The 27,056-nt window shown below is 33.4% G+C and overlaps 1 protein-coding gene across 2 annotated transcripts in view; it reads right to left on the bottom strand.

Annotated features, from left to right (window-relative positions):
- The window catches only part of Unc13c (unc-13 homolog C), a 562,417-nt gene that overhangs the window by 353,505 nt on the left and 181,856 nt on the right, over positions 1 to 27,056 (bottom strand). For both annotated transcript variants that reach the window (XM_027925904.2, XM_071607322.1), the window contains 3 exons: positions 19,153 to 19,372; positions 7,634 to 7,861; positions 5,524 to 5,665 (listed from right to left, as the gene is read on the bottom strand). In XM_027925904.2, the coding sequence (XP_027781705.2) occupies positions 5,524 to 5,665; positions 7,634 to 7,861; positions 19,153 to 19,372 (590 nt within the window). The remainder of the gene's footprint in view (positions 1 to 5,523; positions 5,666 to 7,633; positions 7,862 to 19,152; positions 19,373 to 27,056) is intronic.

Raw genomic sequence — 27,056 nt, 5'->3', positions numbered from 1 at the left:
CTATCATTTTCAAGGCCAAATGAAAACATGCACCTTTAGCTTTAACATGATATTTCTGAACCAGTGATTCTACACCTCTAAAATAAGAATGGAATTTCAGAGTTCCAGATACTGATGGCTGAAAGAATTACTATCAAATAAAATCTTGGGATTCATTTTTGATGTTATAGAAAGAAGAAAAATGAAAGTATTTGTGAGTGTAGCCTCACTTAAAGGTCATAAGTATTCTGCCAATAAAGTGAAAAGTATTGTGAAAAAATTGTGAGCTATATATATTTCATGCATGGCACGGTACAATGGATTTATATTTGAATTTACTTTTCATTGAAAAAAATGTTGTTTTAAAAATGTATGTGCTGTTATTGCCAGTACAGATGGTACCTCCTATCAAAAGAAAAACAAAGGCATATGGCATAAAAATATTTTTAAAAGCTGCCAATTAGAACATAGATAATTCATATTTTAGTGGTCCACTCCAAGGCACTCTGGGTACATGTCCTGTGAACTGTGATGCTCTCTAGCTTGTCTAACTCAGACAAACACTGATCACTGTCACATTTAGGCCTTTTGATAGGCCTTTCTTTAGTTTTGCGTAGCTTCCTCACATACTGCATGTATTACTCCGTGATTCCCCAAAGATTAAAAAACTCAGCAACTATTTTCACTATTGTGTTTCTCTGGATGGATGTTTTAGTTTCATAGTTTGACACAGAAGTGTTCTGGGTTAGCATTCATACCATTTTGTTTTATTTTGGCTGATCAATTAAATTCAGATTGCCAGAATTTCTATTCCATGTAAGGGTAAGTAACAGGGGCGACAGTATCCTCACATGTGAAAAAAAAAATAACAGTATATGAAATATTTGTTTTAAATATAATGGAGATCTGTCGGTGAAGAACAGAGATTCTTGAGAGACGGAAAACCATGTGAAATCTACAATACCTTCACAATGATCAGTGCAAGCATGTGGTGAAACTACCCAAGGCTAGCTGAAGAGCATCTAAAAAAAATTATTATTATTTTTTTTTTTTTGGTGCTGGAGATTGAGCCAAGGGCTTTGTGCATGAAAGGCAAATACTCTACCAACTGAGCTATATCCCTAGCCTGCATCTAACAAATTTGATGTAATAGTGTCCAGCATTCATACAGGACCAGAAATACTAAGCACATTAGAAAGCTTCATAATTCAAGAGTCAGTAGGCAGAGTATATTGAATCTCACCTCCATAGTGAGGCATAATTAGCTGATACTGAGCACAATATTATTCATATTTAACAGATTTTAAAAGCAAGATCCAAGGAACCATTGTTTACCTGTAACATTCTATCCAGAAAGATTAAAAATATTTATAGGACACCAAATTATCCAGTGATCAGCACAGTACTATTTGCAATCTCTGACACCCAAATAAAAATTACCAGGCATGGGCTGGGGTTGTGCTTAGTGGTAGCATGCTTGCCTTGCACGTGTGGAACACTAGGTTTGATCCTCAGCACCAGGTAAAAAAAAATAAAATAAAATAAAGATATTGCATCCAAGTAAAAAAGTAAAAAAAAATTACCAGGATATGAAGTAGCATAAAAATATATTGTACAACGAGGAGAAAATTTACCTGTCAAAGCTGACCAAGGATAGGCACAGATGTTCAAATTGGTAGTCGAGAGCATCAAAACATTTATTATTAAGAATTGTATGGGTTTAAAAAGTTAACTTCAGATATAAAGTTAAAAGATTCAGTTTGAGTTTCCAGAGATGGAAAATTCTAATATAAAAAATAAAATGGCTTAGATTTATAGATATTAGACATTACAAAAGAAAAGTGAATAGAAATAATGAATATGAATAGAAATAATCCAAAGTAAAAGAGAAAGAGAAAAAAAGAACAAGAACAAGAACAACAAAGAAACCCAGAACATTAGTGAGCTGTGGAGCCTAATGTACATGTTAAGTAGAGTTTCCAAAGGGGTTGGAGGGAGCAGAAAGGCTAATTTAAAAAAATAATGACTGAAATGTTTCCAAATTTGAAAATAAAAGCCTGTGGTCTCAAGTAGCTCAAGAAACCCTTAAAATCAGAAACACAAAGAAAATTATAACATGTCATATCCTAATAAATTTGTGTAAATAAAGAGAGAAAATAAAATCTTAAAAGCAGCTATGAGGAGAAAGACATGTCATGTGCATGGGAACAAAAATAAGAAAAACAGCAGACTTCTCATAGAAAACAAAAAAGCAAAGACAATGGAGCAAGATCTTTAACATTTTTTAAAAATAACAATCAAAATCATATGATCATCTCAGTAGATGCAGAAAAAAAGTGACTAAATCCGATATCCATTCCTCTTCAAAACTCTCTATTCACTGGGAATAGAAGATGGCTTTCTACTTTAATAAAGGGCAACTTAAGTAATGCTACAGATTATACCATCGTCAATCAAGAAAGGAATGTTTTACATTTAAGGCTGGAGACAATACTAAGATGTTTTATCTGATCAATCCTATTTGATTTTATACTGGAAATCTTAGCCAGTACTAGAAGGCAGTCAAAATTATATTAGGTATTTTTTTCTTTATTTTTGTTTTGTAAAAAATGACAAGTCACTCATATATTGCTGGTGGGACTGCAAAATGGTGTAAGCATTATGGAAAGCAGTATGGAGATTCCTCAGAAAAGTTAGAATGGAACCACCATTTGAACCAGGTATCCTACTCCCTGGTTCATACCCAAAGGACTTACAACAGTGACACAGCCACATCAATGTTTATAGCAGGTCAACTCATAATAGCTAAACTATGGAACCAATCTAAGTGCCCTTCAGCAGATGAATGATAAAGAAAATGTGTTATCTATACACAGTAGAGTATTACTCAGCCTTAAAGAAGAATGAAATTATGGCATTTGTAGTTAAATGGAACAAGCTAGAAAATATCTTGCTAAGTGAAATAAGCCACTCCCCCCAAAACCAATGACCAAATGTTTTCTCTGATATGTGGATCTAATTCACAATAGGAGCCGGGGGTGAGAGAAAAATCAAGGTACTTTGGATTAGGCAGAGGGCAGTGAAGGGAAGGCAGGGGTTATGGGAATAATAGAATGGAATCAGACATTATTACTCTACGGACATGAATTATTACACAACTAGTATGGCTCTAAAACATGTACAACCAGAAGAATAAGAAGTTATACACCATTTATATATGATGTGTCAAAATGCATTCTATTGTCATGTATAACTAATTAGAACAAATAAAAAAAATTTAAAAATGACAAGCTAATTTTAATTTAGTGTGGAAATAATTGAAAAATACTAAAATAGTGAAAATAATTTTGATAAAAAAGAAGGAAGTTGGAAGATGAATACCACCTTATTTTAAGACTCATAAGGATATGATAATCAATACTATGAGGTATTAGAATACAGATAAATAGATTGATAGAATAAAATAAAGAACCCAGAAATATAGCCATACATATACAGAGAAATAAATTTTATCAAGGATACAAAAGCAATTTATCAAAGAAAGGAATTTAGTTTTTAAAACAATGACACAGAAATAATTGTATGCTCATATGCATAAAATGAGCTTATAACTTATACTATATTTTAAATTATTTCAAAATGTTTCACAGGCCTAATGTAAACTTACAACTTATGCAAATATAAAATAAAAATATTTTAAAATAGTCAAAATGCTAGAACAGATACTTAATCAAAGAGGATACATAGCACACTGAAAAAAAGATGCTTAAAATTATTAGGGAAATGCAAATTCAAACCTTACATGATAACAGTGCACACCAAATAGAAAGGCTAATATGAAAAAGACTAGCCTTAGGGCTGGGGATATAGCTCAGTTGGTAGAGTGCTTTCCTTGCATGCACAAGGCCCTGGGTTCAATCCCCAGCAACACACACACACACACACACACACACAAAAGACTAGCCTTATCAGTATTAGAAGGTTGTGTTAGATCTGAAACTTGCACACATTTGTGGTATAACTATACACACTTGGGATGCTACACAGCATGAAAAGGAATGAACTACTGCTATACCCTACAACTTGAACTGATTTCCAAGAAATTACACTAAGGGAATGGAAGCACACAAAAGAGCACATATGTTATGATTGCATTTATAAAAATGTTAGAAAATGCAAAAGGAAAAGTATTCTACAGCATCAGAAAGCATAGCAATGACTGCCTTGGCACAAGGGAAGTCAGAAGGGGAGACTTCCAGTGCTCATTAATCTTGTCTGTGGTGAAGATATGATCATGAGTTATACATACATCAAAACTTAACAAATTGTATATTCATGTGTAGAATTTACATTATGTCAATTATACCTCAATAAGCTATTTCTAAATTATTGAATTTCCAGCTTCTCCTAAGAATCTGGGACTTTTCACTGCATGGTGTCTGCATCATCACATGGCAACGCAAGCCCTATCTTTTCTCAGAGCTGTGTTCCCTGTTTTGCCATGGTTTCCATCCCTCCACCTTTCTGCCCTTATCCTGCTTTACTCATTTATTAGACTCCTATAGGAATCTGAATTTACAAGTACCAATTGATTTCCTGTCTTGTATTTAATAACAAAGGAATATTAAAGTAGTCTCTTTCATCACTCTAAAGGGAGAAACTATCCAAATTCCTTAACCCATTCTATTGTTATCTGGTCCCAACTAATTTTCCCGACCTATTTCTTAACACTTTCCTTCATCAGTCCATATACACAAGAGACTCCATTTCTTACCCACTTTGCCCACATTCTCAAATAAGCCTGTGTTTTGGGTTTGTTTACTTAGCATGTTAATGAGATTCCTGTTTAAACCATTTGTAAAGAGAGGACAAAATGAAAAGAACTGCCTTTAAATCCACTTAGAGCTTCCTATTTCTACTAAATGGTAATTAGGAGATTTTTGGTTTTTTGTTTTGTTTGTTTTTGTTTTTTAGCTCCCAAAAGTATAGTGATAAAAAGAAAGAAACCCTTGAGAGAAAAATTTATATCTTGCTATTTAGATGCAAGACATAAGAGGTTTAAAAATAAATGTGCTTATAGAAAACAAGAGGTCATAAAAGTTCTCATCAGCCATTTCATCAGTACAGGTTACTGTAGGTATGGTTCTGTCCCAACTGACAAGCCAGGTGATGTCCAGAGCATTTTTACTGTCACTGGTCATAAATCTTCACTGTTAAAATACTGCTAAAAGAAGCCTATAAATTTCTAGCTAAGTTGGGTCATTCCCAGGTCATGTTGTGAATCTTGTGCTTTCCCTCTACAAAGTCATCCTAACTGTGTTTCTTCATTTGCCTGAAGTATTCCTTTTATTCTTGTATTTCTAAAAATAAAGAATAAATAGTAAGGGTTTTGAGAATATTAGGTAGGTTTATAACATCAGTTTTACTTTTTGTAATTTCCTCATAAGAGATTATTAAAATATAATTATTTACATTCTTTTCTAGCTTGTCTTAAATTTTTCTCAGAGTTTAATATGTGTATAAGCTTTACATTTATATACTCACAAATAAAACTTCTCATCCCATACTGGATTCAAGTTTCCAAAAATGGTTTTAGTCCTTCTTTTGTTTTTTCCAACTTGAACTGTAACATATGGGTCACTGGACCCTGTTTTGTCTTTTGCCTGCAAGCCTTGTGCAGAAACCACTGAAATAAACCAAAATAAACATTTTAATATAATGATGTTTTTCAAAACAAAGTTAAGGAAATTATTTTCTATCATTTTGTTCCCTAGGTTTGCAGATACATCCCATTGCTTTCATTCTCACAACCAATAGGACTAATAAAGAATAAGTATATTAAACATTAAAATCTTTCCTGTGACATTTGCTATGACTGAATACTGTTCTGACATGTATATGATCACATTTTCTTTATTCATTGGCCTGTTGATGGCCACTTGGGTTGATTCCACATCTCAGCTATTGTGACTAGTACCACAATACACATGGGGATGTAGGTGGCTCTTTGATATATGAACTTAATTCCCTTGCGATATGTACCCAGTAGTGGGACTGTTGGATAATTTGTACCTCTATTTCATTTATTTTCTTTGGAATTTCCATATGGTTTTTCATTGTGGCTATGTTAATTTATATTCTACGAATAGTATATAGATATTCCCTTTTCTTCATATTATTGTCAATACTTATCTTTCTCTTTTTGGCAAATAGCCATTCTAATATCTATGAGGTTATAACACATTGTGATTTCAAATTGCATTTTCCTGATAATTAGTAATACTGAGCATTTTTTTATATACTTGTTGGTCAGTGTAATTTTTCTTTTGAGAAATATTAATTTAGGTCTTTTGCTCAGTTTAAATAGAAATTTGAAAAGATAAAACTTCAGCCATTTGTGACAATATTGATAAATTTGGAGGACATTTGTTAGGTGAAAATAATCCAGACACCAAAAGACAAATATCACATGAAATCATGTATATGTAAAATCTAAAACAGTTGGTCTCACAGAAGAAGAGAAGTGTAGTGGTTGCTAGAACCTGGGTGACTTGGGGAAGATGAGATGGGAAATTTGTCAGGATACATACTTATAGTGAGATAGGAGGAATGCATTTCAAGAGGTATATTGAAATATATCAAAAAGGTGACTCTACACACAGTAATGTGACTCTAGTTAATGACAATACACTATATTCTTAAAACATGTAAAGAGAATATATATGCTGTCACCACAGCAATGATAACAATGTGACGTAATGCATTTAACTAACTAGAGTTAACTAGTGCACAACATATATAATGTGTGTGTATGTACATATATATGTATATTTATATTTAAAAATATCATATTGTACATTGTTAATAACATACATTACCCGTAAATTAAAAAAAATAAAAATCTTCCTTTGACCAATATTTGATTCTGCCTCTAAAGAATAATAGCTACATATAATTAATATAATAATAGCTGTTACAAAAATTGCTTGCTGATGCATATGTGTTTTTACTCTATACTCATATGTACATTATTATATAAATATATAGAAAGATGATGATACATCAATAATATGTGAAAAGTTACATAGTATGACTCAAAGGCCTTTGATTTACAAATTTTTATGAGTTTTCTGTCAGTAATGATCAACTCAATCCAGTAAAAGAAGGATTTTTTATTTTACCCTATAAATACAAGTAAGAAATTTTTAAAATGTTAACATCATATATAGGCACTTGCTGTTAACATCACAAGCAACTTCAGATGTTCTAATTACTAGAAATCACTAAATGCAAATAACCTTTACTCAAGTATCAAATGGATGTGTGAGTAGTAACTAAAATTATTTCTCATTAAAAAAAACTCACTAAAGAGGTTATTACACTTGTAATTTGTTAGTTGCAAGCAGTAACAAAGCTAATTTCTTGTAATTTTTCAGGGTATAGATTAATATATTAGAAGAAGACAGACTGAAGTTACTCCAATTATCTAGTATATATTTTAGAAATACAAAGTCACCCACTGCTAGAATTGTCAATATTGACAAGATTGAAAAAAAATATACTTACTTTACCTATAATTATTTTTAGTGGTGATTTCTGAGACACAAAGAAATCTCAACATAGAATAAAACTTTTGAGGAAGACATATTTTTACCTGTAATGGTTATTTTTGCTGACCACTTAGATGTTCCATCCAATACACTCTGCTTGGCGGCCTTTGTGTACTGCACAAAATCTTCTTTAGAAATCTGAAACATTTCCTGAATTACTTCAAATACCTCTGGCCTGTTTTTCTCCCTGATCTTCATTCTTTCCTTCATGGCTGTAATAATGGTCTGCGTCTTGTCTTCGGCGCCATGCTTAGAACTCTTTTCTGCTGCTCCTATAGTAGAGACATCAAGGGTGGTGTGAATGCTCAGGAGTTACTTTTTGATGGTTCAAATGAGGGAGAGAATGAAGAAGAAATATAGGAATGAGTGAATGCTTTCATTCTGAGGACTGGGCGGGGGGCACTATTTTAAAGAAAATATCAGAAGAATAAATCACTATATTGAGAAACATAACAATTAAACTTCACTGATAAATGGGCCTCTGTGATTCCTGTTTATTTTTTCATAAGTAATATTGGAATAAATTAGGGGATATACAAATATTTGGTCTGAATTTCCAAAAACTAAAATTCAAAAAATAATAGAGTTCTCACAAACATGTTATATAACATGTATTTACTTGATGAGTATTCAAAACAAAATTGAGAAATAGATCAAATATAAATGGTAAATATTGCTCATAAATTGACAGTTTGAAAACTTACATTCATCCAACTATCTATTTTTTTTTTTTTTTTGGATAAGACTTCCCCCAAATAAACAGCATAAAATTTTAATTTTAAAATTTTCTCTTCTGCATGTTATACATTGAAAGAAGGTAATATTTCACTTAAAATGAAAGCACCGTTGCTCCTGTTCAAAAAATATATGGAAACAAGTGGGCTCAATGACCCATGTAGTGCCTGACAGACCACAGACCTGAACTCTCTTTTACAAATCCACAGTTTTAAACATGCTGACTTTTTACCTTCTACTCAAAACCTTTCTTGATTTCTAGGACATTGTTTTTTGTGATTGTTCTCAACTTTCTGGGTATTTATTTGCAAAACAAATTTTTCTGACAGTGAAGCTTTTCCAAAATTTTATTTCTGGGTCTTTCCTAACCTTCTCTACCTATCAGCCAGCCAGCTTTCTCACCTCTGTGTGTGATGTCCTCGGCTACACAATATTATACAAGTGAATAGTGAAGCACAATTCTGATTCTCATAACTTCTGTGTGTGTTTGAAGTAAGAAAACAAAAGCTCATGTACCAGCATTTGCAGGAACTTCCACTGCTAAAACCTAACATTTTTGGAAAAGAAGCAACTTAGATATAGTGAAAAGAATCCAAAGACTTGTGCAAATAGTGTTGTTGCTTAGCTTATACTATATTTTTTTCTAACATACTATATTTATGAAATAGGCATCTATCTTAGAAAATATCTGAATATTATGTGGAATAATTTATTTGCATAATTCCTACCACAGAAGATATCTTCCTTAAGAATATTTGAGCCTAATTCTGTGATCAATTGAAATATAAAAATTTAAAAACTAATACAGAAGGGAAGATCCAATATTAATTTTCATCTTGATAAACTCGTATACAATTTAACAGCTCTAATTTAGTGAAAATATTCACTTATTTGAAAATATAACATTTATTTCCTGAAGTGAAATAATATGGTCATATTATTGTGGATAGCAGAAGGTAAAAGAGAAGAAAGATTATTCCAATGGTAGAAAGAGCAGATGACTTGTTTTTATTATTTTTTAACTTGAAAGATCTAAACCACATTTAAATGAAAGAAATAAAAAAGGAATGAATTCTATGTAAGGCAATGTCTTACTCATCTGTTAAAAAGATGCACTACAGCTACAGATTTGTAAATTATATATGCTTCAGTAAGTATGCATGTTTGTACGGTTTAACTACATCATTCATAATTCTTTAAAAATTTGCTTAAGCTGAACTAAATAATTGCAGCTACTCAATGGGCACATTTTGCTTGCAGTATTGGAATATTCATTATATATAAATGGCAACTTGTGTCTAGAAGATATTAACTCCAGGATTTTAAATGCCCCAAAAGTTTGGGTTTGACAGATATGCTAAAGATATTAAAATGGTTAGAAATATCATAAAATTGTTGACTTTCCCCCAAATTTTTAAATAGTTATAATAGTATTATTGTGGTTACTAGAACCCAAATGGCTCTAGGAAAGAGTGCTACATTCCTACAGAATTAAATATACTTTGGATTATTTCTCTAAATTCAGGAAGTACCCAGCTACCCCCACAATAGATACTGATACAAGCAATAACTACCAAATTCAAAGTTCAACTATCAAGATTTTTTTTTATCCAAATGAATCAAATTTCTAACCTTAATGACTGCCTCTTGAATCATTTAAAATTAATTAGGGGGCTGGGGTTGTAGCTCAGTGGTGGAGTGCTTGCCTCACATATGTGAGGTACTGGGTTCGATTCTCAGCACCACTTATAAATAAATAAAATGAAGGTCCCTCCACAAGTAAAAAAATATTTAAGAAAAAATCATTTAGGAAATCTTAACAATTAAGTTTGGAATCTTTCACCTTTTCTCTGGATGTTGCAGCAGAGCATGTATTCCAGTAAGCACAGACAACAGAAAGATCCATGAGCTGAAATTGCCAATTTAGGGAGAGCAGATTGACAAGGATTTACGTTTAAGCCTTTGTCTGTCATTGCTAGAGAAGATATTTGGCGCTTCAAAAAATATTTATTTTACATTTTTATTCTGAAGAAAATAAAATGATTTGAATTAGAATTGTTTAGCTCAGAGATACAGACACAAATTCTTAATTTTTGTCACTAATTTACAAGTACTTTCCATTATTTATTAAACCCACATTAACACATATAATTTTTCTAATTAAACTATTTCTTAAGTAATTGCAATTTTTCATGAGTTTTCAGTCCTCTGGATTTACTGTTTTCCTTCAGGCCTATTCATTTTATTTCAAAGCAATGTAAGATAACTTTAAGTTTGCATTTATATAAATCTTCCTTCAAAATATATGCTAGATGGTCTAATATGCCAATTGGAGAACAACAAGAAATGAGATAAAAAGAGATAATGTACAGTGCAAGCACTTTGTAAAGTATAACACATTACCTAAATGAACTGTATCATTGTTACTTTTAAAAGCACTTAACTGACAGATCAAATAATATAATCATGAACAATAAAACTGCAAGATAATTCAGCCTTAAAGAGAAGAAAACTTATTACAGGAAGGGCAAATCAGTTCCCTTCTATAAAATTTAATGGAATAATCAAGTAATCAGACCTACCATTTTCTTCATTTTTATTGTGTATAAGTCATAACATCCAAATTTCACATGAAATTCATAATTTTACCATCTTTCCATGACCATTTATGGTTTTAGTGTTTTTTTCCAAAAAACTATCTATACATATGTAACAATTTCAATATTCTCCTTTGTTCCCACTCTTTTTTCTTCTGATTTTTCTCATTAGCTGTTCCAAAACACTTCTATTCTGTTCAATTCATCTATCTCAGCCATATTACCCTCCTTCTCAGCATAGGATTATATCTTCTCCTTAGCAAAAAGCAGAGGCCTTATAAATTCAATGGTCACATTTTCTCTATGCTACAGATAAGAAAAGAAGATGGAAAAAAATTCAAAACCCTGACAATTTGTAGCACTAGGAGATTTCTATGATGTAAATACTCCAAAGTTACTGATTTTAAGCAATTGTCTCACAAAATTCTTGTGTATTTAATAATCACCAATGATATGCATGAACTTCTCTCAAGCTAGACTACAAGGTAAACCTTTATTAAATGTGGATCCCAAGGATCCCATAACCTATTTTGATAACAGCATACAATCAATATATATAGAAATCAAATTATTTCTTGGGGAATATAAGATAAAATGATTAACATAACTGAGTGTTTAATTTGTCTCTGTGTTTAGCTTAACTTGTTCTATACTCATTGCAAACTTTGACCCTAAGGCCACAATTCTGGAAGAAACAAGGATACATCAATTTAAATGTATAATTAAGCTGTGGAATACATCTCATGAAGATAGAAAATATATTTGACTCTTGGAGTTCTGAGAGAACAAATGCAGTGTGCCTGTCATTAGAAACCAGAATTTGGTTGACCTACATATTACATGGATTTCATAGTCAGCATGAAGCAAATATAAATTGAAGAAACACATAAAGAATATAATTTTTAAATAAGGCAAAAGTGCATAGTAGTTAATGATGCTTTGGTATAGGAGGAGACAACCTTGAGTGTAAATTTATCTATCACTTATTGATATGATTTGAATCTTTGTGATTCCTAAAATTCATATATGAAAACCTATCTCCAAGGTGACAGTATTAGGAGGTGAAACCTTTAGAATGTAGGAATGACATGACAGCAGAATCCTCAAGAATAGTAGTAGTGCCCTAATAAAATTTGCCCAAGAGAGCTCTTCTCCCCTTCTACCATGTGAGATTAGCAAGAAGCCAGTAGTGTGTACTCTACAGAATCTACTATGCTGAGACTCTAATCTGTGTGTCCCACCTTCAGAACTGAGACATAAATTTTTGTTGTTCATTTGCCCAGATTATGGTAACTTGTTACAACATTCTAGATGGAGTAAGATACTAGCCAGTTGGACTTGGGCTAGCTCTCATCTCTCTAAGCCTCATCTGAAAAACAAAAATAAACAACAGTAATGTCTCCCTTAATAATAGCATTGTGTGTAGATGGAATGACATAGTTCATCTGGGTATAATGATAATAATCAAGTGTAATGATTTCAGAAGGTTAAAAAGTGAAGACAGAAGCATTCATTAAAGAATTTCTCCTTAATTAGTAATTTTAAAATGTTGAACTTTATAATCACTGTGGAACAACTCCTTGAGACTCCCAAGGACCTTAGTATGCCCAGTGCATCACTTGCTAAATGCTCTATAATTATTTGCCAGATGAAGGTCAATGAAATGCTTAAGACAAAAGAAATTAGAGTTTAAAGAAACTGAAAATAGTTTTTCTTTCTTCTTCTTTTTAAAAATATCCTTCAACACTCATCTGCATTTGAGATTAATGAAATCAAAGAAGGCAGGTGAGCAATACCCATAGAAATCAGGCAGAGGGTCTGATGCTGAGGCATTTGAATATTGCTTTTTCTCTCTAGGAGTCTCAAGCATAGAAATGGGTTCTTTTCCCTTTCTTTTTCACTAAAATCATGTAGGTGGGCCTGCTTTGGGTGCCTGCTTTTCTTTCCCATACAATCATGTAGGAGGGCATAGAGTTGGCATTTTGTACCCTTTTCCATTAGTGGCTTTATATCCAAGATAACCTCAACCCTCCTCTTTTAACATGCCTTCAATCTTTTCAAGGAACCTGCAACTCCCCCAGGCTTCAAGTCAACCGCCTCCTTTTTCTCATACAATCAAAGCCACACACTCTACATTTCTTGCAAACAATAAAGGACTGACATTTAGCAGGAGGGTAACTGGAAGAGCACAGATCTAAGGTAGCATCATCTTCCACTTCTGTAGGTGGCTCATGATTACAGTGGGGGAGTGTGGGCAGGGTGCCCCCTCCAACAAACCACCATCTTCTCTGAAGTGACTTCACTGTGAGTGAGCCTGCCACCACCACCACCAACATCGTTCCTGCCCCTCTGCCTATACCATCCCCTCGGTCTTCAATCAGACCATTAGGGGTAAATGTAAACTTTTAGAATGAGTTTGTGAACATGTGTATATTTTTAAAATATAAAAACTGAAATGCACTCTCATAATTGTATGTTAAAGATATTGTATCTCATCATTATATCCTACAGATTTCTCAGTCATAAAGGATTGAGGGAACAAATTGATAATAAAAGTATGTGCTTAATTTTTGAAGTACCTTTACTAAGCAAGGAAAACAAGAAAGCAAGGAAGAGATGGTAGGAGGAAATATAATTATGTTCTTATCACATATTGCTACATAGATTACTTCACTTATTAAAAAATAAACAAAAGAAAATAACACACACAAAATTTAAACACAAGATTTCTTTCTCATTATGTTTTTTTTAAAGCAGCATCTGGCAGCATAGCTGACATAACTATTTCACACTACTATTGGAAGTTGGTCTGGCACTTGGACCAAGACCATGTTGTCCTCCTGTGGGACATAAACCACCACACAGAACACCAACCTCAGTCAGGTCACTCTGACAATGCTGAAATAATACAGGCAGGTCACTTCATTTTTTTTATATATACATAAAAACAAAATTGCATTGCAAACCAGCAAATACCAAACATTCCCTCCATAAGAACAGTGGCCATTGTTTCTTCAACAAGTACACTAAATCTTCTCTATAGCCTGCTTTCTTTCTAGATAAGTTTTGTTATTATTGTTTTCTTTTGTTTAAAAGACAGTGTCTTGCTATATTGCTCAGGCTGGCCCTGAACTCCTGGACTCAAGTGATCCTCTTGCCTCATCCTCCCAAGTAGCTGGAACTAAAATGGTGTCCATTGTACCCTGAGTTTTGAAGATGTGCAGTCATAGAATTGTCCTTACTTCCAGAGGGCATCCTATCAGAGTGAACTTTGCTTTCTCATACTATCTTGCTGAGATACCCTCCAGTTCACCTCACAGTAATAAGTAATAAAGAGAACTTGTAAAACTGCAGGTCTGTTCCTGGTGGCCTTCAGCTGGAGGACATAAACAAGTATAATTAACTCTCTTCATAGATGAGGCAAATGATGTCAGCAAAGTTTTCTTTAAAAAGTCTGATAAACACAGAAAAGTTAGACTTTTAAAAAATAGCTCAAGACTGTGAATATGTGTACATTTATAAACACTGCATGTGTGTACAGAATACCTCCAGGGCATTATGTAAAGCCATACTCTTTTTCCTGGTCCCTCTTTCAGTGACTGGCTTTAACACCTGAAAATGCTCCATTATTAGTCTATTCCTTTGGGTTACAGAACTGATTATTGTTTTGAAAAAACTAGTTCCATTTTATACACATTTATGTATCAGTTTATTACTCTCAGTACTGTCAAAAAGTCAATGCTCACACCAAGACAGGTTGGTGGAGTGGGGTATGTTGGGGGTGGCTATGGATGGCAGGTCCTGAGAAGTCATGATGGGGATCTCTGCAAAGTCAAATCTGGGGACAGAATGTCTAAACAGGGAACAAATGAGAAAGTGTGAAAGCATTGAAAAGAAAACTAAACAATTTCATTTTGTGTTAGGACCAATCTAACTTATTTATTTGTAAATTAGGAAAGAACACCAGGCTAGGAGTTCAGAGATCTGGGCTCTGATCCTGACAATACTATTTATTTGATTCTTCTTTACAAGATACTAGATCTTCTGAACTCAATAAAATCAGTCCACTGGGTTTTCCAATGCACTAATCTGAAGCTCCCTAATAGGAGATGTTCATATAGACAGATGATCTTCAAGATTCCTTTTAATCATATGCCTTCATTCATTGTATACCCACATTTTAAGCAGCTCTAGTGCGTCAATGTGTGCTAACTTCTGGGAAAATAATCTGGTCTCCACCCTGTAGCAATTCCTAAACAGAACCCTATGTAGAAGCTTGCTGAGCTCATTACATGAACACATTTTGTATATTCTTTTTGAAAGAATATCTATGGTTTTCAAGATAGGTGTTCATATCTATTCATCAGTTAGATTTTAGAAAAAAAAATTGCATACTTTCTTCCTAGTTCTAAAGGCCTAGAATAAAGCTCCCAGCCACAGTAGGTGTTTGATATATACAAATATTTAACTGCTTTAAAACATCATGATTGCAAGATATGTTAATAGGACAAGAAAAAGGAATAAATACTCAATTTGCAAATAAGAGTACTCTAGCCAGATTTTATTAATGTTATGAATTTGCAATAGCTTGTACTAGGACACATAAACTTGATATAATACCAGTGGGAAAGACACACAAGATATTGCTTTGCTGTGCTCCAGGAACAAGAACTCTCTGGCCTTATGCAGTTACTTGAACTTTTTAGGTAGGAATAAAAATTAGGCAAAACGCTTATTCTATGGGACTCTGGGATTCTTTCTTGGACATATGTAAGGAAGTATAGCCCAGCTGAGTTAGGTGCCACTAATATTTACATATTTTCTAAGTTTCTATGGTTGTCTCTTTTCTATATTGAAAAGATAATCAAGGGAAATATTTTACATCTAATCTCTCTTTTATGTATGCCTCACTCTGCACACAATCCCCATCCCACATTAACCTCATTCAGGGTCACAACCTGTTCCTCCATTTTCTATAATTCAGTTCTTCCAACACTAAATACTTTTTTCCCCCAGAAAAGAATAGAATATATTTTTAAAGGAAAAGTAGGTGGATTCTGACTGGCCACTGACTTGGGAATTGAAGGAGAAGAACAAATCAATTCTCTTTTCTCTGTTTCCTTTTGACCTCCTCTGTTCTACCCACCACCTCATGTCTGTCAGCCTGGAGTGAAGAAGAGAGCAAAGTGTAGGAACCACCAAGAAGCACAACCAGCTAGACAGAAACTGAGAGTACTGGACCTTTCCATGTATCTCTGAACCTGTGAGGAGGCACTGAACTAGTGAGCACCACCATCTGGTCTAATTACACTTGATGGAAAGTATGTAAGTCACAAACGAAAGACTCCAGGAACATGAAATGCCAAACTCAAAGTCAATTTGAAGTAACCATAAGAATCTCTCTTTTGAATGTCCCCTTATATCTTCTTTTATTCTGTTTTAGTGTATGTGTGTTGATAGACTGCAATGATTTCAGAAAAGGATTACTAGAATAATGAGGGTTCCAAAGAATAGATCTTTATTTTCAAGTACTTGAAAGATTGTTATATACAATGGGGAAGCCAATTGATTAACTATTTTATCCAGAGGTAAGATATGGCTTATTGAATAGAAGACATAAGGAAGCCAACTTTGGTTCAGATTTTAATTTATGAATTAAAATGTTCTAGTGAGGTGTTAAGCTGCATACACCTGTTCAAAAAAGGTGCCCTTCAATAGGTGTATAAAGAAATGTGGTGTATATACACAATGAAGTATTACTCAGCCATAAAGAAGAATGATATTATAGCATTGATGGTAAATGGATAAAACTGAATACTATCATGCTATGTGAAATGAACCAGTGCCAAAAAGTCAGAGGTTGAATGTTTTCTCTAATATACTGAAGCTAATCCAAACTAGGAGGGGTTAGAAAACAGAAGAAAGGACAATGGAGTAGATAAAAGGGAATGAAGGGAAAGGGAGGAGGAATAGGATAGGGAAAGAGTGGAATGAATCTGACATAACTTTCCTATGTACATATATGAATATACCACAGTGAGTCTCACCATCATGTATCTCCACAAGATATTAATTAAGAAGAAAAACTATAAATAAATACCAGAAAGATCAATAGAGTAGAGGGAAGGGAAGCAAGAGAGGCAAGAGGGGAGGGAAAAGGGATGTACTAGGCACTGAATTAGAACAAATTATATTCCATGTGTTTATAATTATGTCAAAATGAATTCTAATATTACATATAATTAAAAAGAAATAATAAAAAATAAAAAGACAATAATATAAATTCTTATTAAATTTACTGGTGGCTTCATTTGTATACCTTCCACTCTGATTTCTCTTTTTTTATTCTTTCCTCTTCTTTACTGTTGGTCTGCATAGACACATGTCACACACCATGTCACTATTTCAAATTTCTTGCTTAGATCAATGAAGAGAAACTTCTTAAGGAAAGGTCACTGGTTCTATAGGGAGAATTTCAAATTTTATTGAAAGTTCTTGTGAAAAGTTGTGATGTTAAGTACATATATTTGCAGAACTCCTTTCACATTAATGTGAGAGTGTTGCTTTCACTTAAAAAATAAGGCAGGATAATTAAAGAAAATGCCTACATATCCACCCTCATTGTTCTGAACTATTTTTGATTATTCCAATATCCATGTGCATTTTATTGAATAAGCTCAATGAAAAAGTTGGATAATATAATTGACTGTCAAATAATAACTGCTATTTAAAAATGGAACTAGATTATAAAAATATTTCTAAAATTTAATGGATGGGTTGCATCGCTCCTTTTAGAAAGCTGAAAAGAGGAATGATTTCATTTCTTAGCTAAAATCTACATCATTTTTTTCTTTAAGGAATGTAAGCCATTTGTTTTTAGATTACAATATTTTCTTTGTCTGCCTTCTCAAATGTCACTGCCTAATATGCTCATTTTTTAACATACCTGTTTACAATTCACTTTTTAAACACATGGATTAAATTTTAATTGGATTTTGTAATTAAGTTTGATAAGTAATATTGTCAATCCTTATATTTTTAAGCAATCATTCCTAAATAAACTTTAAAAGGTTTTTTAAAGAAGGGATACCACCTCTTTTACTTTAACTTTTTTTAAAAGCATTTATTACCTTTAACGTAGTTTAATGATGTGATTGTGTTGGAAGTTTGCTAATCATCAAAGAAAGCTTGAGATTGTGACTGTGCCTTCAACAAGCCAGCTGTGGCAGCATTTCTGACCATGTTTATTGTGACATTTTCTTCTACCCTACTCAGTTTCTGGCAATCCATGTACCTTATATTGTCAGCATTCATATCAGCAACAAAAAGAGGAGACAATATTCAGATACAGAAAAAACACATTATTTGCAAGTGAATATCCATGCTTGAATAGATTTCTCTGGCAATGGCTTTTTAGGAACACTTAGAAGATAAGTAGTGAAAATTCAATTATACATATTTTAGAGTATAATGTTTTGGCATTTGTGAATCTAAAGTCAGACAAAGGATTTTTTGGAAATATAAAATTTAAGACAAATTGTAATAAAAAAAACACAGTGGGATGTATCTATGCAGAAGTGAGAAAGAATGGAGAGGCCATTAATATTAGAGCATCTACTATATGCCAGACTCTAAGCAAAGAGTGTTTCATTTAGCCTTCCTAATGATTCTGACATAAATTTTATTATTTATTTTTACTCAGTAGAGGAAAATAGAGGCCTGAGAACTTAAAAACATTCACCAGAGTGACATTTTTGTTAAATTACATTTTTCTTCAACATTCAAAACCAAGACCCCAAATTCCAAGGCCAGGGCAGGGCCTGTAGAAGGATGCTCCTGTCAGGCTGGCATCAAAGGGGCTAAGGAAGAATTTCAGTTGCTGTCATTGCAGGGGTGTGCTTGGCTCTAGTTAGAGCATTATGTATTCCTACTTACTGCATTGGGCTATTACGAGATATGAGTAAGAAAATAGGTCAGTCGCTATGAAGGTTTTATTCTTGATGAGAGGGCACTTTCCCTCTAGGTACTCCCTCTTGATGAGTCTGACACAGGAGAAATGCATTATCAATGATACAACCTGATGAGCAAAATGGTATCTTTTGTGTAACTGGTAGGAAGAAGGCAGCTAGGACATGCTGAAAACAAGAGCTGAGGAAATCCCACTGGAACATGCATGGCATAAGGCAGAGAGAGGAGGCATACCATTTTTTTTAGCCTAATCAACTACTCACTCTGCAAGCAGTCGGCGTTCAGGAGGTCTTGACACTTTTCATGGCACTTCACTCCACACTCCAGGCACTTCATGCCCTGCCGAGCAATGCCCCACAGGAGCCCTTCACACTCATAGCAGTAGGTGGGTGTTGTAGCAGTCCAGACCTCGAAGTTGTGTGGGGTGGTGGAAGACATGGGGTAGATCAGAGCCTGCAAGGTCTTCTTGAAGACATGCATTTTCTGTGAGGATGAGAAAAGTGAACCATGCAAACCACATCAGTAGATTTGGAGAAGAATTTCAATACAAAACAAACCATTTTATCATTTGTCCTTGAAAATGCTATCTTGAGAGAGCCCACATATTCTTCTCTCAGTACTCTAGAGCCCTATTCAGTTATTTGTACACAAAGAACTCCCTTACCTTCCAAATTGGATTGGGCTCTGCTGTCACACACCTTCTTTCATGCCAGCCAGCAGTCTGAGTTACTTGATAAAGCCCCTTTCCCTGCTACACTGCAAACTCCTCAAGGGGAAGGGTGAACATCTTACTGGTTACTACACCAACCCTTAGAGCCTAACCTAGCGTCTGACTAAATACAGGTATTTAGGAAATATTAATTTTAAAAAACATCAATTTATATTACTATTCTTAATCTTAGTAGACTTTTAGTAAAATTGTGAGGTTTAAGGAAAGCATTCTTATTTTTAAAAAATATTTTATTTATTCTAATTAGTTATATATGACAGCAGAAAAACAATTCAATTCATATTACACAAATAGAGCATAATTTTTTATGTCTCTGGTTGAACACAAAGTAGAGTCACACCATTCGTGTTTTCATACATGTACTTAGGGTAATGATGTCCATTTCATTTCACCATCTTTCTCACCCCCATGTCCCCTCCTTTCCCTCCCCCTCCTTTGCCCTATCTAAAGTTGTCTGCCGAGCAATGAATTCCTCCCACGCTACCTACCCACAAGCATTCTTAATGCTGACTCCAAACCTTTAGACACATCCCCACACCTCTTTTGTATCCTATCCAGGCCTCTCTGACTGTTGCTCTCCATGACACTTTACCTCTCTTTAGCCCCAAACATGCTTCTTTTGTAATTCATTCTGCAGGGAATTCTTTTCAACACCTATCATTTAGAAAGTTTCTCATCAACTAATTAAGAAGAAAGCACTTGTAAAAAAGTTAACTGTGGCATTCTCTCATGCTGATATATTTTTAAGGAGATAATTTTTAATAGTACATGGAAGGATTTTCTAATTACAAGTCATTGTTAGTTGGAAAAAACACTAAATGATACTCAGGGGACTAGAGTTCCTTTGTATGAGTCTAATCTATGATCTTTAAAATGGGCTATTTTTGGCAAGAACTAACACTGTCTTTCATCTTTCTTTGCTTAGTGCCTACACAGTACCTACCATTGTTCCTGGGATATAGAAGGGATGTATGTTTTTTGTTTTGTTTCATAAAATGAATAAATGTCCTGCCATTTACAGTCTAGACTTTTAATCTAGAGTGAGAAATAAAGTCGTTAAGACTCACTTTTCTTATGCACCCTGCCTTTCACATGGTATTATTTTGAAGATCAAATTATATACTGATAACAAAAGTATTTTCCAGATTTCAAAACATTAAATAAAAATACTAAGTATTAGTATTGATGGGAGATTTTCAAAAACAAATAAACATAGGTCATAAAAGAGAAGTGATTGGACAAGTCCTACTATACTCTTCTCACAGCTCATTATGTGAGTGACTTCCTGAGAGGCACACCAGTATTCTTCATGATTATATTTATTGATAATTTCCCATAATTCTCTGTTGCCAAATGAATGCCTATTTACATAATCCCAGAGGAGCCTAACAGATAAGGAAGCACTTATATTTTTGCATTAATCACCCTTAAGTCTCATTTCAGAATATTTTCTACTGTGTTAAAATGACCAACTGTGCATTATTTTTCAATTTCAAAGTATGGTAACAGCATTATTTCCCTTTATAAGTCCATTCTCCTCACTGTGTTTTCCCAGAATATGTTTGATAATGGTATCGGGAGGTCTTCTACCAGGGAATTAAGCTTTGCTTCAAATTTTTCCTTGAATGACTAGGTCCATTCTTACTATTACATGAGGGTCTGGTCAGTCCAAAGCTCTTTGTGTTTCAAATGAATCTACAGAACAGCAGCATGGAATATTAATATGGGAATTAATTAAGTGGGAGGCCCCAGTGTCAGGATTTATACAACTAGAACTGTATCCATCCCTTTTCAATGATGATAACCTGAGCCAAGTAAATCTTTTAGCTTCATGTCAGAATGAAGATGTTTTACAGAAAACTATTGAGAATCCTTTGAGAATTAGGAGTATGTATTATTCATCTTTGCCTCCCCTTTACTGCCCAGGAGAGTATCTGCAATATTATTAAAGTGAATTGAAGTATCTTTGGCATAACAAATTTTCTCTCAGAGATTCAGTCTCCTGTTCTAGTGGTTTGAGGGACCAGGATGTGTGTGTGTGTGTGTGTGTGTGTGTGTGTGTGTGTGTGAGAGAGAGAGAGAGAGAGAGAGAGATTAATATAGAATTCCAGGTTTAGCTTAAAAACTAAGAAGAAAATTCAGTAATCCTAAAATAAGTGCATCAAGCATTTTGTCATTTGTTTTAATTGGAGAAGAAGAACAATTATTCTAATTTGGTGTAATGCTAGGTGGGGATAGACTAGTTTGCTACTGAGCTCAAGAAAAACAAGAAATATGAATTTTAAAAGTGGAGCTGGTCAATGGATTGTTTTTGAATATGAGATTATGCACATACATTTCAAATTTAAATAAATGACTAATCTATTTTATCTAATACTCTATATCTATTTTCTTTTTCTGAATTCAAGTAATGTCACTCCCATAAATCTTATTTTACAGTAGAAACAATAAGTATTAATTCTTGTAGAAAAATTAAACATGTAAGAAGAAAAAAATAAAAGCTCCGAATACATATTTGAGAAAGTTCACTGACATGTTTTGTTTGCTTTGGTTTTTTTAAAGAGCCATGATTCATTTCATGAAAAGGGAGAATGAAGCTAGTTTCAAAAAACTAAAAAATATAAAAAATTTAATAGCATATTAAAAACCAATTGAATGAGGCATGAAAAAATATTCCAACACTTAACAGTTATAGATGCTAAAGAAAAACATCAGATAACTCATTTGAGTCCCAGATAAATGATAATATTTTTTTCATTCTGGACTTTTGGGATACGGGGCTGTGTTTATCAAAGCTGAAAATTACTCTAAGCTAAATGGCATATGAAATCTCTATTTCAGCAAAGGGGAAGGGAAAATGATTATAAGATAGAAAGATCATCGGTTTTATAACTGAGTAAAGCATATAAGATGTATTTTCATTTAATTTATAAAAACAGTATTTAAAAAGCTACTTGATATAATAGGATTCTGATATCTCAGAATACTGCATCTCATGGAAAAGAGGTACTTTCTCAGCAGCAAAATCAGATCAAATTCAAACAAGATTATAAGAAAGATAGAGAATGTTGGAATTTCATAGAATATGGAAAAAAGATCAAGTAATACTGAATAAAAGCCTAGCAGAAAGAAGCAAGGGATCATGGCAAATGGAAGTCTGCTGCTCATCAGTAAAAACTGGATACAGTTTTTTCTTTTAATGTAGAAGTTATAGTTGGCAAATAGGTAATTTGCTACAGATAATAGAGTACTTGGGAAAGGGAAAGAACTGGATTGGGGTGTTATCCAGAGCAGGTCTTGGACCTTGATGCACAACTGGAAGAGACAGACAACCTTCCATAGTGCAGGGCTCTGCAATGACAGATTCAACCAGCCACAGAGTAAAAGTATCTGGAAAAATACTGCATCTGTACTGATCATGTACATTTTTTTGGTCATAATTCTCTTACTGAACCTGTATAAGAACTTTTTATGCAGTACTTAATATTGTTCTAGCTATTGTAAGTAATCTAGAGATGACTTAAATTGTATGGGAGGGTATATGTAGATTCTATGCCTGTACCATGCCATGTTATATAAGGGATTTGAGCATCTTAGGATTTTGGCATAAGGAAGTTTCAAAACCAATTCAATGCCCCACAGACACTACAGGATAACTGTATGTATAAGCGGCTGTCAGAAGAATAACCAGAGCCCTAATAACTGTGATTAGAACTCAAAGACTAAAGGATTTGGCAACATGAGTGACTTGCTGCCTATCTAATTTATGTGTTTTTAAACTTTCTAAATCTTTTATAATAAACTATTTTCTAAAAGATATGTATTTTCTGATTACAATAAAACACATGTTTGCTGAAAAAATAAATTATCAAATAGAAGTATACTAAAATAAAAAGTGAATATAAAATTTATATGATTTAATGTTTCAAAGTTAAGTAGGGTTTGATGAATATCCTTTCAGTATTTCTTCTAGGAATAAACAGGACATAAAAACTTTTGCAATTAGGAAAATCAAGAGCAATATTAATTTTACATTGCTTGGATGATTTCAACAAATAAAAAGTTTTAGTATATGTCGACACTACTTTAAACTGTTGAGATGAGAGTGAGGGATGTTTGATTTTTCTGACAAGCTTTTATAGGCAAGGGTAAACTATAGAGTACAAAGGGGAGGATGCTCATATCCCAGGAAAATATTTTTTTTAATTATTGTTCCAAGAAATGAATTTAAGTTGACTTTCACTGGTATATAACTTTTTGAACAATTAGGACCCTGGAAGGAAATAAACTGACTTTTCTATTCACAACTGTCTGAGGAAACTAAAGTGAGTCTGAAAATTAAAGCAGTCAGGCTTTCGGCCAAAAGCAATGAGTAGTGTTTTTAGAACATCGAAATTCTAATGCTATATTAATAATAATGCTAATAATTATATTGGCATCAAAGTTTGTCTGCTTCCATTTGCCATACCCATTCTTTTTCTCCTACCTTGTTAACCAGTGATCATTCCAATGAAGGTCTATTTCTCCTCACATCCTGTGTGTTCCCCTCATGAGACTATGTAAACCAACTACCTCCCATACCCTAGACAATTACATTTAGATAGTTTAAACAAAATATGTGATTCTGGTTTTGAAGCATTTTCCATATTCATGATGCATAATTTTAGGAAAGAAATATATTCACTGTTCTCTAGGTATACATTTTACTATTTCTGAACAAAAGCATTAGAGAGATTTGCAGAGCAAACATTAGGTACAATGTGACCTTTGAAATTTGTTTTAACATGAAGACAAAAATATAGAAAAGTTCCTGAGTATAAAAACAGATATAATTTCAGTGTTGATTTAGTCTTCATAATAATCATTATGTAAGACCAACTTTAAAAGCTAAAGTTATTCAGGTACATTTTTCTAACAGCAGAAAGTACAAACCAAAACTGAAAGTTATATGCCTATTCATGAAAGAGTGTAAGTAATTTGATTTTACTTGTATTGTTTCATAATAGAGGCTAATTATCATTTTCCTAATGGGGTGAGTCCAAACAAAGAGGGCAGAAACATGATAAAGTGGCTAACTCATCGATTCAAAGACAGCACAACAGTTTATTCCATCTGTTACGACATGGTACATGATCTGAAAGCAGACTATTATAGATTTTTCATGTACTATAAATGTCACTTTTTCCTTCAATTCAGACATCTAATGAAAATTTATGTATAAATGATGGAGCTGGTATGAGATAATTCATTTGTTAAATATAAGAAACCAAAAATTATGTGAATTCCTCCACCAGGGGAAATTTTAGCCATCTTAATAGCATAAGTAGTATAGTCAGTTATGGAGTTGGGAAATTGTACAGTGAAAAACAGTTAATCATAAAAGTAACATTTTTACTATGTAGTTATCATGTGTCCACAATGGATACATTGAGTATCATTTCTATTATTTATCCTTTTCATTTATGTTGTAAATATTCTTTGTATATACTTCATGAGAACAATTAAAATACAAATTTATATATCCAACTCTATAAGTTAGAAAATTTAGGATAAACACAGGAGAGTAAAGAGTGAATCTAAATAGACAAAAGAGAAATACATGTGACAAAAAATGGAGAAACAATCTGAAGTCAACAAAGTAAATACAAGAAAAGTTTCTTGTAGCACTGATTTTGCAGAAAAAGAAAGAAAATGCAAATAAATAAAACTAGAATTAAAATGGCACAAGAATTTTAGAAATTGCAATGATAAGGTCAATTTGGTGGTACTAAATTTGAAAGTTCAGAAAAAGGGACATGGGAATATAGGTAAGTAGTAAAGTGCTTCCTAGCATGCATGAGGGATGGATTCAATTCCCAGCAACACACACACACACACACACACACACACACACACACATGCACACGCACACCACATGTACACAAACACGTACACACACAAGGAAAAAATGATGGCTTTCTGGGACAAATATAAATGATCAAAATTAATTCACTAATTCAAGAACAAATGTTTAAAAAACATGGTTATAATCACTATATTAAATAAGTTGATTCAGTAGTCAAATAACCACCCTCAAATTAAGCATCAAATAAGCATCAAGTCCAGATGGTTTCAGAAGCAAGTTGTGCCAGCCCTTCAAGGTACAGCAATTTATTTATGAAAACCATCCCAGTGAATCTCAAAAAAGGGAAGCTCCCTAGCTTATTTTGCAAAACTAGTTTAATATTGATGTCAAAGTTGTTCAAAGATACAGCAAACCATAAGCTCATTTAACTCATGTGCATAGATTTTAAAAACTGAATTGTTAGTAAAGATAGAGCAAATCAAAACTAAGAAAATTTCCATAACTTGCCTGAGGCCTCATTGCTAATAAATGGTAGAACTCGACCAACATGAATCTCAAGCCAAAGACTGTGCTCAGGAAGAAAGATAGAATTAGGACCAATAACAATATTTATAAGCAAGACATAATATTTACACTGGGCATCATTACTGCTGGTTTCCATGTCAGCACTCCCTGGACAGGAATCTAAGCCTCAACTGCAAAGAACAGAGCGAGGCTTTAGCATTCATGGAGATAATGCTGGCCCACATCTGGCACAAGATACAAGAGCTTTTTCTTTCCTTGAAAAAAATGACTGAGCTTTCTATCATCTCTTTCTTTAATTAAAATTGAACTGCCATCATTTGATATTTCTCACATGGCCAAGCCGTTTTCCTTCACTTAAAGGCAAATATTCCACGCTTTCACTTCCAGAGTGCCTAACAAGACTTTCAGCACTGAAGTGTGGAAACTGTTCCCTTCAGCGTTTACATTAACTGCCTATATAATGACTGAAGATGACAGCTTGTCAAGAGTGACATTTCATATGCCTGTTGTACAGAAGTCATAGTTCATGTACTTTTTGAGACATAGGCCCCAGGGAAATGAGCTTTGTGAATCTGAGAGGGAGCTAATGGACTCTATTCATCCAACCAGCACCCACAGAGATGTTGTTTAGTTAGGCTTTCTGAAACTAAGCAAGTAAAGCGATGTTATTAAGTTGCTATAAAGTGGATCAGTAGTAAATTTACCCATAATGTGAGGATATATTCCCTGTTCAGGGACTCAGAAAATGTATCGCCTTCCATTAACTTATATTGTTTTCCTGTTAACTTTTCATAGAGATAAAATTCATAGTTCTAATGCCATATTTCAAAATATAAGAGAGAAAGTATACATTTATCAATAAAATCCTTAAATTCTGATTATTTCCTCAAAAACACAAGAACAGATGCCTCAAGATTCAGCAACTAAGATGAGGTTTTCTCATACAACAGAGGATGCTTCATTGTCTTGTATTCAAACTATATTCAAAATATTGCAAGGCATCATAAATATCATGCCTAAGACTGAGACACTGGAAATGCAGTCACCTTTTTTTTAAGCTTGTGCAT

The sequence above is a fragment of the Marmota flaviventris genome, chromosome 2, assembly GCF_047511675.1.
Source record: "Marmota flaviventris isolate mMarFla1 chromosome 2, mMarFla1.hap1, whole genome shotgun sequence".
Taxonomy (NCBI): domain Eukaryota; kingdom Metazoa; phylum Chordata; class Mammalia; order Rodentia; family Sciuridae; genus Marmota; species Marmota flaviventris.
The sequence above is the reverse complement of the archived record's forward strand: the minus strand, read 5'-3'. Positions and strand labels throughout refer to the sequence as shown.